This window comes from Alosa alosa, chromosome 1 (genome assembly GCF_017589495.1).
Source record: "Alosa alosa isolate M-15738 ecotype Scorff River chromosome 1, AALO_Geno_1.1, whole genome shotgun sequence".
Classification (NCBI taxonomy): domain Eukaryota; kingdom Metazoa; phylum Chordata; class Actinopteri; order Clupeiformes; family Clupeidae; genus Alosa; species Alosa alosa.
Window position 1 is genome coordinate 7631099 of NC_063189.1, and position 12837 is coordinate 7643935.

General features: G+C 41.1%; 1 protein-coding gene across 1 annotated transcript; it reads right to left on the reverse strand.

The window, feature by feature from the left end:
- Positions 1-1104: 1104 nt before the first annotated feature.
- crsp7 (cofactor required for Sp1 transcriptional activation, subunit 7) lies at positions 1105-12829 on the reverse strand. The gene is made up of 3 exons (XM_048261689.1): positions 12548-12829; positions 3323-3397; positions 1105-3237 (listed from the first exon to the last, which is right to left on the reverse strand). The coding sequence occupies exons 1-3, from the start codon at positions 12617-12619 to the stop codon at positions 1552-1554; spliced, it is 1833 nt and encodes a 610-aa protein (XP_048117646.1). The 5' UTR covers positions 12620-12829; the 3' UTR covers positions 1105-1551.
- Positions 12830-12837: the final 8 nt, after the last annotated feature.

Below are 12837 nucleotides of genomic sequence, written 5' to 3' on the forward strand. Positions count from 1 at the left end.
CGGCTTGTTGTTTATTGCAAGCTGTATTTCTCCATGTGTTTCAACTATAAACAATGACCAGTTCAATGACAGCCTTAACACGGAGCACTGGAGGGAAGGGGATATTACTCAAATCAAGTACATAGAAACAAACTAAGCAACTCTTCATCGAAAGGCACATTGGTAGGGAAGAAGGTAGCGGAGCACAGTGTTTGCAAATTGGCAGCAGATAAAATTTCAGCCACTTAAACATTGTTTTCCACAAGAAAAACTGGCATGAAAAATAATACAAAGATGGGGTAAAGTATGTTTGTATGGAGTTTCCATGTCAAAAACTTTAAATGTACAATTGTACTTTAATTCTTTGATTCAAGGGTTTTTTAGTGGTGGCTTAGTCTCAGATATCATGGCTCAATTCATTATTGATGATTCCCTGAAAACCAAAATTTCTCTCCAGATTAAAAAGCATTTCAGGACTTATGAGAGATATTAACAAGTTAACAAAGTAAAATGTATGTACAAAAATCCAGAACTGCAATCTGTTTGCACTTCAAAACAAATACGGGAAATGTTTTGAACAAAAATAAAATGTTCCCTTGAGTACCAACTAAAAGACAGCTGTCTGATCACCGTACATTCAGTGAAGCTCAATGAAGAGTGATGTCTCATAAGGCAAACAATATAAGGAATGGTAACAAGTACATTTCCAGCATATTGTTATTTTCCGGCTATTCCTGCCTATTGGATGAAATGCAGTTGCACCCTCTCCCCTCATCCCATTAAACCAAAGGACACAAGTCCATACTAAAGCCACATAACAAGGGCATGCTCAAATAACCTCAAAAAAGCATGGCTTTCCTGGAGCAGAGTTTAATCCCAACAAAAGGTTCCGGTCCTGAAACAGATCCACACATAAAGGGAAACCTATGGAATGTAGTCATCAGTTGGTGTGTTCATATGGGTAAATGTGCACAACGTTTACATGGTATGACTCACTGGCATCACCAGTAAGGATGCATGTGATTCAAGCAGGCCAGAAAAATAAAAATAAAAATAAAAACTTCATGGAGAGCTGCATACAGCTAATAAAATTCTAAATAAAAAGGTCAAATAAATAGATGCATACATGATAAGAAAAATTATAATTTATTATTTTTTTTAAGTCACATAAAGCTTCTTGTAACTTCCAAACAAGTTAAATTCTTTCTGACTTGCTGGACACTTTCAGTCTTACCTGTGCTTGTCGTAATCCTTGACTGCTTTCCCACACACCCGTGCAATAACTGGCCAACTACACCCAATCTCTGTATTTCTTTAGACCTCTTGCCTGCAATTCTAGCAGCACTTTGTAATGGAGCGCCTTTGCAAAACCATGCATGGAAAATCACAACCTGCCACCTCTGCACACTCAGCATCCCATTTCACCATTCTGATTGACAAATACAAGGGAGGCCAGAGGGGGCAACTGTGGTTGTGACATTGCCAGATCATAGTTAGTACAATCAAGGACATGTCACTTTTTCATGAAGACAAAAAAAAAAAAAAAAAAAAGACAAGAGAGGCCCAGTTCTCTCAGTCTAGGCAGACATATGGCAAGATGTTCAATTTACCCTCATCTCCATGTGGGTCCAAGGCTATGCACTCTGTCCAATCATACCAGGTGCCCACAGTATCACAACAACCATTGACCCCTGGCCAGTGACTTGTGTGTATTCTATTAAGGTCGTCCTCAGACACGTCCCTGGTCACACCAGGCAAGTCTGATTCAGGTTTGCTGGGCACCAACACGTGGGTCTTTCTGGTCTCCTTTGTGTCGTGCTCCTCTCGTTTTAAATATTCTGTCATGAAAAAGTGTGCTCCGTGGGTCTGCGCCCCAGAGGAGGTGAGCACATTGCTCTGAATGTTAAGGTATGACTGGATAATTTCATTCCTGGACAGCTCTTTCCAGTTTGTCTGTTGGAAGGGGCTGGGGAGAGACGCGGGGGGCTTTTGCTGATTGGGCTCAGCGGCAGGGGGTGGTGGTGGCGGCAGCGGCGGCGGTTGCGGCACTGGGCTTTCTTCCTCAAAGTGGGACTCTTTTGGGGTGAGGGGTTTTATCTGACCAGTCACAGGGTCAAAGGTCAACCTTCGCTCTTTTAAGCGCACAGGCTTTGTCTTGTCCTCTAAAGGCTGCCCTTGAAGGTTGACTACATAGTCTCTAGACCTGTACTTTTTACTCCTTTTACCATCGGGGCATGAGGTCACAACTTCACATTCCCCCGCACTGGCCTCCACAGAGGTGCCGTGTCTGTGAGAGTCAGGGGCTTTATGAATATGCGAGGCTTGCAAAGAGCTCGGGGGACACTCTTGCGTTACAGTGCTGTGTTGGGGGTGGTAGGCAGGCTCTGTGGAACCATGCAAGTGCAGAGAGGGTTCGTGTCGTGTTGGAGAGTGTTCCACAGCAAAGCACTCTGTGGCCGGGGACAGTGACGACTGCAAGACGGGCGAGGGAGAGGGCACTTGAGCAGAGCTAGGCGATGGGCTGGAGAGACTCTCCTTAGGGGCGCAAGTTGAAGACCTCTTGGAGAGCATCTCCTGCGCTGCGCTGCGGGGGCTGTGGGAGGAGAAACGAGGGCTTTTGGGCTGATGCGGTCCTCCACTGCCACCTTCCAATCTGGCATGCTGCTGTAGGACTGCCGTTTTGATCAGGGACGAAGTGCTAGGCAGTTTGGTTAGCCCTGGGGAGTTAGAGTGAGGCCTAACAGCGTTGACAGGAATCTTACTGTGTCGGTCATTCTCAAGGTGCTCAGTGCGGTTTCTGTCAGAGGGCTGGAGGGTATCCCTTTCTGAAGGAGTCTCTGGGCTGCCTCCAATTCCATTGGTTGACGGTGAGGTGCAGGAAGACATCTGCTCGTATGCAGAGGTTTTAGGCATTTTTGCAGGTGGGTGGAGACTGTCCCTGTTCTCATCCTTGCGCTTGCGACTACCTGACTTCTCTGCTTTGGGAGAGTAGGTGTTGTGGATGTCATTTCGATTTTTGACCTCAGGGCCAATCTTTCCTGGTGGTGGTACAGTAAGTGGTGTGATGTCCGTTCTGCATGGGTGGGCACCACCATTAGCAGACCCTGGGGTTCCTGGAGCTGACCGTGTAGGTGTGTCATTCTGGCCTGGCTCAATAAGTTTCTGCCAGTTGCGCAAAAGTTTCTTGGCACGTTTCGCTAAATCTTCATCTTTTGTTTTTTTCCTTAAATCATTGATCAGTTTTCCTAGGCGAGTTTCCTACATGATGAGAAAATTACAAAAATGATATACCATATATAGACAATATATAAAAGGGGGTGGGGGAATATTTGGGGAATCATACCTCAAGTGCTTCTTTGGTGATGGGAAATTTCTCCAAATTGGTGATTACATCCAATACTGCCACCATGTTGCAGATCTGAGGGCAATATCCACAAGAGTTTGACGTCAGTTTTACATTGCTCTTAAAGCTTTGCAGAAGAGATTGTTTTTTGTTTTTTTAACAATGACACCTTAGAATTTGAATGAGTTAAAATAGACATAAGCACCTCCTCATCCTTATGAGGTCAATTGTAAGTAAGTTGTTTAAGACCACGTCTGGTGAAAATCAAGTTTTTAACCTTGTGAACATGTCTGTATGATGTCTGCTACCTTTTTAAAAAGATGCATCATGACCAAAATAAGCAGCCGATGACATAGTCGAAGATTTCTGCTGGATTTCTATGTTTTGACCAATCACAGCACACGTGGGACAAATCAGACATGAGTGCATCATAAGGGTACAGAACCAAACCTGAGTACTTGGGATTGGGACAATTCTTCATAAAGGCGCAAACAAGCTAGCTAACAAATCAGCTACAGCAGCCATTAGCAGGTGAACAGATTGCAGAGAGAGGACAGGCCGGACAAGATAGATCCCAAATCCCAAAACAAGGAAGAATGTATTCTTTAGAGGAACAGAGAAGCGATTTAGTTATAAACTGCTTAAGTCCATCATTATGGTAGGAGTCCATGGTATGAAGTAATAATAGAAGTGTTCACCACTGAAACAATAGAACCGTCACTGAACTTGAATATTCATTGGAAACCGTATGAACCTAGGAGAATGACTATCAAACATCTACTTAATGCTACTGGAATAAGCCATCACAAATTTCAGAAACGTTAACATTGCTTGGCAGACAGGAGAATGAGTTAGCCCACTTCTCCATGTATCAATATCACTGAAATACAACCCAAAACACATGTTACAGAAAGATAACTGTAATAATGTTTTAAGGTAAAAGAACAACACTGTTAGAGGTCCGCCTATCGATCGCTCGACTAGCTATTCGGGCCGATTTATGGCATTTTTGCCTGAGTATATTAAGATGATTAGATTAATAAACAGGCATCTGTGGAGAGCCCTGTGTTCTTGCTGTGGAATAATTGTGATAATCAAATTGCCACTCTACCGGCAAACTCCCAGTGGACGTTGCACTATGACAATAACACAGTTGTAACTACTGGGAGAAAACGGCAAGGTTATGATTAAATATGGCATATATGGCATCATGTTTCTTTTTTTTTTAAATTTAAAGTATATTTTTGGGGCTTTTTGCCTTTATTTAGGACAGTGAAGAGTATATGGTATGAGTGCTGTAGCCTGTTGTGCCACAGTGCCCCGCAATGTCATGTTACTTTTAGAGAGAAAACGTGAATGACCGTAGGCTTATTTGGAACTGCATTGATAGCAAGACTTCATTCTGCTGTACAAACCAGCAGTACCCTGTAACAGGCCATGGCGCTAAATTATTAAAGACCATAGTGTTGATAAACTCCAACGTTGCAGATTGGAGCAGCTCTCACGCACACACTGCAGTTGTACCTTGTTCAGACACACACAGCTTCTGCTCTTAGTTACGATGGCAGAGAAAACTAAACATTCAAAAGTGTGATTACACTTTACTAGAGTTGATCCTGACCAGGGGTGGGTAGAGTACTGAAAATCTGTACTGAGTGCTGAAAAGTACAATTACTCCCTTCAAGTAAATATTCCCATCTGAGAAATCTACTCAAGTCAAAGTAAAAAAAGTACTAAATACTAGGTACTAATACTAGGTATTAAATGTTAATAAATTACTCAAGTAACAAGTTACATTTTTATATTTTTGATGGCCCTTTAAAAGGGATACAAAAGTATCCTTTGCGCCTGTTTGCTTTTCTCCTTCTCTGTAGGCTAATCATATAGGCAACCATATTTTAACAGCCCAATTAATATACATTTTATTTATATAATTTGACACACTTCTGTAGGCTATCTAGTAGGGGTGTAAAGATTAACCAATACGTATCGGTATCCGTTTTTAACGTGTAAGATTCTAATTCTAAGATACGGCTACATCGATCGCGGAAGCCCGTGTCGATCGAATAAAACTGAAATGAACCGGTCGTTATATCGATTTACTTGTTACTGAATCGGTTCACAACCTTTTCTGCTCGCTCACTCTCATTTACGTTCCAAGCAGCGTTCATCTCACGTCCGGTTTTGAAACTATATCGGTACGGAATTGTGGGTAATGCAGTTTGTTTTGGCTACATTCATTGCCCAAAGTTGTCAAATGACCTCATTACCCATACATCTACTGCAACTTAAGCACGTGACAACTCGCACTCGGTCGTTTGTTTTACAGTTTTTACTCTTTTGTTTTTCAAAATCCAGCCCGAAATTAAACACTAAACAGCAACAATAGTCTGTAGAGCCTTACGTTTGATGAAGGGATTTCCTTAATGTTAAATAATTTGGCCCTTGCTAAAACGATGCACAAATTATTAGCCAATTATTTTGCTCATATTAGCTCAGACTTGTGGCATTATAGGTTTCTGCATTAGGTCTACCGTTGGAACAAAATAAACCCAGAGAGTTCATTGATATGTAGGCCTATTTTATTCTTGTAGGCTATATGAGAAAAGGTCAAGAGTGTCTTAAGCACTGTTTTATGAATGCTTTCCATTCTTGAACTGCATCAAATTGCATCGAATCATACTGAATCGTTTTTTATGAACATGTATCTTTTCTTGTATCGAATCGTGCCCATGTATCTAGATGCGAATCGTATCGTCTTTTACAGAGATTCACACCCCTACTATCTAGTCATAGCCAGAAAAGACATAAGTGGCTATGGATTGAAAAGCAGTCACTTTTTGGTTATAACTTCACCAGACAGACAATGTAACTTAAAAACAATGGCTATATTAAGGGTAGACCTATATTTAGGCTACTTATTAAGGTTTTTCATGTGACATGAGTATTAACGCTTTGTTTACCACACCCTGGTAGGCAAGGGGGACGCATTAAACCTTTTGAAGTCCTTTGTGTGAGCCTCGAAATATCGAGCAAAAAAGAAAAAGAAACCTTGCGGTCCTACACAGTCTCTGACATTATTGCTAGTGCCCTGTGTAGTCCTCACTCAGCACAGCAAATATAAGCAACAGGCTGCGTAACATCAGTATACAAAGTTATTATCTTTTTGCAATCACTTAGGTCATGTCCAATTGGCTTGTAACAGTGTCTGTCAACAAACATAAACAAAAAACATGCTTCAGGACAGTTTTCAGCCCTGTTGTTAGGTCATGAATAGGGTGCCGATGATTCTTTTTCCGGTTGCTAGGTCATGAATAGGGTGCCGATGATTCTTTTTCCGGTTCCAACTGGGCCCAAAGTGGCTCGATTTTTTCCCACAGAAAGTAAAATAATTTCCCCCCACTATGTAGGGTACCCTACAATACAATTCTCATTGCACTGCTCATTCACTGCCTCAACCTACAATTCTATTTTTCGGAGGCCTGGACATTATCCTTGATTATATCATCTGGCTGTACAGCTACACTCAATTACTGTGTTAGAATCAAGTGTTTTTTTTTTTTTTATTTTAACCCTCACTAAAACAGAGGTAACAGTGACGAGGTTTACAGATTGTGAAAACAGGTTGGCCACACTAGCAAACTTTTTTTCAGACGAAGGAGCTGTTGTTGATAAATATATATATATTTTTTAAAAAAACATCTAGACAAACTAGATAAAAAGCCTTTCAAATACGTAAATGACGTCATTCATTAGCAGAAAGCTAAAGTTCTGTGGCAACAATGACCCAACCTGTAAGAAATCAAAAGGACGTAAGTACTCGTTCATTCAACTTTTGAGCTATAATCCATATTGACCTTGCAGAAACCACAATGAAATCTTCGATTTTTCATTGACAACCAGTTGTAAGAGACAAATGTAGCCGTCTAGCTCCATAGGCCCCCATTGTTTTTGCACTTATTTGTGATTGCCCCTAGCGGAACAGATTGCAAGTACAGTGGAGTTCATAGGGAGTGAAAGGGCTCTCCGTAAACAGGCTCTGGCCGTACCATTAAGCTAACCAAGTAGTTGATGTGAAAATACTTGTGATTCCCAAATCTAGCTAATGTTAGTACCTAATTGCCTATTACAGTTGGTGACTGGATGTCTAGCGATTTGCTTTGCAGTGTCCCATAACAACTCCTGCCTGCTCTCTTCTTAATTGTTTAATTTACCTTACTTTTCAATTTCATTTGTGAATCAATCCCCTACACCAGTGCCTGTTTACTAGCCTGTTTTCCCCCAAACTCAGTCACTTTCTGAGAAAGATCTGGAAACGCACCACTGGTGCATGTTTCTGATCATAGCATTCTAAAGACCAATTTACACCAAAGAGTCACATGGAACGAGCTGCACCAGATCAACTAGCAACGTGCTGCAACACATGTTCTAAAAGCCTGGGGATTCACACCAGTGCAACAACTCGCAATAGCACCAATGTTTCCACACCAACCCCTTTGTTACACTGCACATTGTAGCCAGATTTGAACTAGCTAGCTGGCTAGTTAGCCAGCAAAGTTATTCATATATTTACACCGAACTGTTTAGGTACAGGACGTTAAGTTCAATACAGATGTTTACCGAATGAAGTCTTTAAAGTAATAAACAGTAGGCTTTTCTGCATGCAGGCCATGTTTCAAATTCGAGTTCCCCACAAACAAAAAAAAAAAAACATTTGCAATATCGTCAGTGAACGTTAGGCTAGTAGCCTAGTACTTACAGGCTTACTGTACCAATAATTAACTGAACCGTGACTTTGAATTGTGATTTTTGTGTACCGTTACACCCCTAATGTCTAGCTTAAAATATACCAGAACAAATGCATAATTAATGATTGGTAATATATTGACAGACATTAGATTGACAGACATTTTAGTAAATGCATGAGTAAATGCAATACTATTTAGTCAGCCATCAATATCTTTGATGCATATTCCTAAATGATTAGGTGTGGTATGATGAACGATGATTAGGTGTGGTATGGTGAACATGATGGCGAACCATCATGGCTGAGTGGTGGTGGTGATGACGGAGAGGGATACATGTGCCAGTGCCGCTAAAGCAATAAATCACAAGCAATGAAGTAAACAAGGGTCTACTTCAAACTGCTAAAGAAATAAATCACAAGCAATGAAGTAAACAAAGGTCTACTTCAAACTGCTAAAGGCCGAACATGTAACAAAAATGGTCATTCCACTACTCATATCTGCCTCAATCTCTGGTCTTTACCTTTGATGGTAAAGTAAAGTTTCTTTAGCCTCGCTGAAAAGGTGATGGGGGAAAGGTTCACAGTTTGTGAAAACAGGATGTTTCTTCTAATTTGGAAGAAGGAGCGGTATAGGGCCCGGAAATTACTCATGATGTTAAACTTAACAACTGGATTGACCCTTTGTCAAGTCACGCCTTCCTATGTTACTGTTGCTAGGTTATACAAAGAAAAGGGTCTATTCCCGTAGAAAAAGATTGAAAACCTGTAGACTTAGTGGGCATTTTCACTCGCAATTCTGATTCTTGAAAAACATGAAAAATGTATAATCCCATTTATAGTTCAGGCAACAAATGTCACTCAACAAAATATAATGTAAAAGTAACAATTTCTGTCTGCTGGGGTGTCATGGAGCTTGTTGCATACATAAAAATTTTTTGAAAACACCACAGGCGTTATTGCGTACTCTGGATATAAATTCAAAGTCCTACTGGAGTTCGAGTTCTTTTGCGTGTTGCCATGGTGACGGTTTGTCTCTTAACTTTTGTTTTGCGGTGTGATGTAACATTAATGTTCACAGTTATAGAAACTAGTTGACGTTCTATCGGACAATTTGACACTGATGCTGGACTATGAAAGCTTACAGCTCCAGCAATTTGTTTTTGTCGAGCAACACTCATCGCTTGGACTATAAATTGGCCTTAAAGGAGAAATCCGGCGAGTTTTCACATAGATCTCCGTTTCTGGAGGTCACTGAGTACTGTTCGTACAAAACAAAAAACAGTCAATTTTACCTAGCTCAAGTTGCTACAGTCAAGAGGCTACAGCGCTACACTCTGGAGGCATGTCTGTGAGCTCCCATTTACATGCCCACAGAGTGTAGCGCTTTAGCTGCCTAGCCGTATTAGCTGCTGGCTGTAACAACTCAAGGTAGGTAAAATCAATTGTTTTTTTTTTTTTCGTACTGACAGTACTCGTTGACCTCGAGAAGCAAAGATCTATGTGAAAACTCAACCGCAAGTATATAAGCAACGGTAACCATGGGTGAGTCAGCAGACAAGCAGACCGATCAGAAGGCCAAAGGCCAACTTAGCTAACATTCCTAATCATTGAGGCACCCTGACAACTTCAACAAGAGACACCATGCTATGACATGCAAACGTGCTTTGAACTGAAACTAAATTAATTAACAAACCCAAGGTGGAATATATCAGAACACCTGAAATATCACCATTCACTGACAATTATCTGGTTGAAAACATAGCCTACGTTTTAAAACAACTCAAGCTGACAGGTGCAAGACAAAAGATAAGAGTCCCTATTGTCTATAAATTACATCTACAATATACAATATATTTTAAAACAAATAGAGAGCCTGCCATGTCACCATTACTCTAAACCTCTACCTCTTTTTCCCCCAGCCCTTCACATACATATAACTTTTTGACAGACATCATTGCTGAACACCTGGAGAGAAGATAAATCTTTAGTTGGCATGTGACATCAGGAAGTAAATGCCATGGTTAGAGGAAAGTGTCAGACGCTGAGTGGAAAAGGCCAATTAAACTACCACTTCAGAAAGACCTGTTAAAGCAATTGTTCGTAGTAATTTCACCCTAGGGTCCTTTGCACCATGACCCCAAGCCAAACACCCTCCCAGAACCTGGCAGGAAGCGATTACATCAACGTTTTTTGGTATATCCAGTTTTTAATATTTTTTTCCCTTAGTGTTTACAACTCAGTGTTAACTAATAATTGTTGCAAACTGGTACTACGAACAAAATATTAGTGCATTCCTGGATCTACATCCTTATGCATGCTTCCTGCCAGGACTTTTACAGGTTTTTCCCAAATCACAGAAGTAACGTTGACGCAGCGGTATAGTAGCATCCATCAGGCAAGTGTTATTTAAATAAACTCCTGGTGTATTTACAAACTTTTCAATGCCTCGTTTTATGAATAAAGAACATAGTTGTACTACTGTAGAAGTTTCGTACCATTCAGGGCATTTATAGTGGGGTAATTTACGAGATAAAAGTTGGTACCATTACGACTGCAGAAACTCATTAGTTTCTGACAGCGCTACTCGACCAGGGTTCGGCCAAGGGAAAACAGGTTCTGGGAGGGTGTTTGGCTCGGGGTCATGGTGCAAAGGACCCTAGGGTGAAATTACTCCGAACCATCGCTTTAAATGCCTAAAGCGTGATGTTACAGGTCTATTATTACTGTTTTCTAATCCAGGTCAGCAGGTAAGCCTACTGTTCCCATCTAATAAGCCTGATTATTGCCAGAATTTTTCATTGTTGACATGTCACCACACTATGTAATAGTGGCGCAAACCAAGGGGTACAAATATTTGGCATATGTTCATTTAAAAAAAATCAGTTGACCAAGCCACAAGGGGCATCCAGATCAAACATTGATAACTAACCTAGGGCATATAATGTAAGACATTCTGTGAGATGCAAAAGATAGAGGTTAAACAGATTCTGGCTGCTTGGTAGACATCTAACCATAGCTAACTTAGAACAAATGATGTGTCCATCAGGTTCTTAGTATTCTGATAGGGTTTTGGTGAGCAGCGGCGACTGCTGCTGTTAAGAGCCGACTGCCATTGTCAACCCTCTTAGCAGTACTCAGTTGCCGCCTGGCTATTTATATGTACTTCCTGGTGTCACATGAAAAAATAATCTCTTACAGAGGACCCAAGCCAAAAACTTCACTTCTGATTGGTTCTAGTGTACGACTGAGAAACTTCAGGCATCATATCATTACAATAATAGCTGTTCGAAGAGTAATTTACAACAAAGACGTGTATCTGGGCAATTTAAACAAATCCTATATTAACATCTCAATTTAAGAAGTGCATAGATCAAGGGCAACACATTGCTGAATCAGGAAATAAAAAACTTGAGGAACATAGCATGTTCAGGAATGAGTTAAGCAGACCAGACGTGCTGGTCTGGTGGAATCTTATGAACTGTCTAGGCAAGTACGCTTACCCATGAACTATTTGACAGGACTTTCACTATTAACGTTAAGCCACTGGCCACATTTCAGTAACGTTAGCGTGACAGCAGGTGTTTTTTCAAACCCATCGACCATATAACATGCGTAATTTAAAATATAGTTACATCATTGCCTTGTGTACACAAACGCAATATCCACAGGATGTTTACCCTCAGCATGGATGGCAAACGATAACGTACCGTTAAGTTTTGTGTTTAGCTAAGCTAGTTAGCTGACTATACATAACAATGTATGTTACTGTTGCAAGAAATGCTAACCAGTCAAATTGAGCTAGCCTTCGGTAGAAAATCAAACCAAGGATCTATATTGGCGTTCTTCTTTTGAAGGTGTGATACTTTATCAAACGTTAACTATGTTTTAAATGCACGATAAAGGATGTTATTTGCTAACTGATACAAGATTGTTGATTTGGTGGAACGTAAAGCGCAACGTTAGCTAGCTGCTGCTGCTACTACTACTACTACTAGCTATTAGCCTAGTTGGTGTGTTTTTCTTTACGAGTTCGTTGCAAGAAAAGTGATGGTCCACTTGTCAGTCACTTTACGACCTACACCCGAGGAGGTTTACATATTAAACGCTGACGTTAACGTGACTTCAACCAATGCGAGTCTCACGCCAATTGTCCTAGTAGTCTGACAAGCCATGGTACTTTATTAAGTCTAGCTAACACAAGAGTTCCTGAGGAGAGAAAGTCTGTTAGCTAGCTACCTGGCTAGAGACTGCTCGCTGGATATTTGACAATGCTGAACCACTTAGCTTCCATTGGCTAGTTAGCAGCCAAGTTCTAAGCCAGCTAACTCGAGAGAGCTAATGTTAGCTTGTTGGTTCGACGTGTAAAAGCAACGTTAACACCCTTGGTGGGCGCTTGGTTAAGTATGCCTATTTGGCAATTGAACAATTTACTTTTCAAAATAAGGTGTTTATGACGGTCACATTCTCACAATTCTTACATTGCTCTGGCTATCGATGGCCTGCAGCAGCCGGTCTCTCATCTGCTGCGGGGTTGCTGGGGCCGTTGTCATTGCCTGGTCGAAACGAATCGACGGACGGGGAGGAATCCTCCGAATTGAAGGGTGAAAGGCTTGATCAAAGTCACACACCTTTCGGAAGATGAAAACGAAACCTGAACCACATGTTTCTGGTGTGTCTGCTCGATTGTGGGTTTGTAAATGTATAAGGCAACAAAATCGAAATTCAACGTGATCTCACTGCCTCATCGCGCTCACCACCAGTCTGATTT

Excerpts from the sequence above, each read along its gene's own strand:
- crsp7 (XM_048261689.1), bottom strand. The coding sequence starts at position 12,619 with ATGACAACGGCCCCAGCAACCCCGCAGCAGATGAGAGACCGGCTGCTG. Across the intron at positions 3,398-12,547 it reads CCATCGATAGCCAGAGCAAT|ATCTGCAACATGGTGGCAGT; the intron begins GTAAGAATTGTG and ends TATTGCCCTCAG. Across the intron at positions 3,238-3,322 it reads TCACCAAAGAAGCACTTGAG|GAAACTCGCCTAGGAAAACT; the intron begins GTATGATTCCCC and ends CTCATCATGTAG.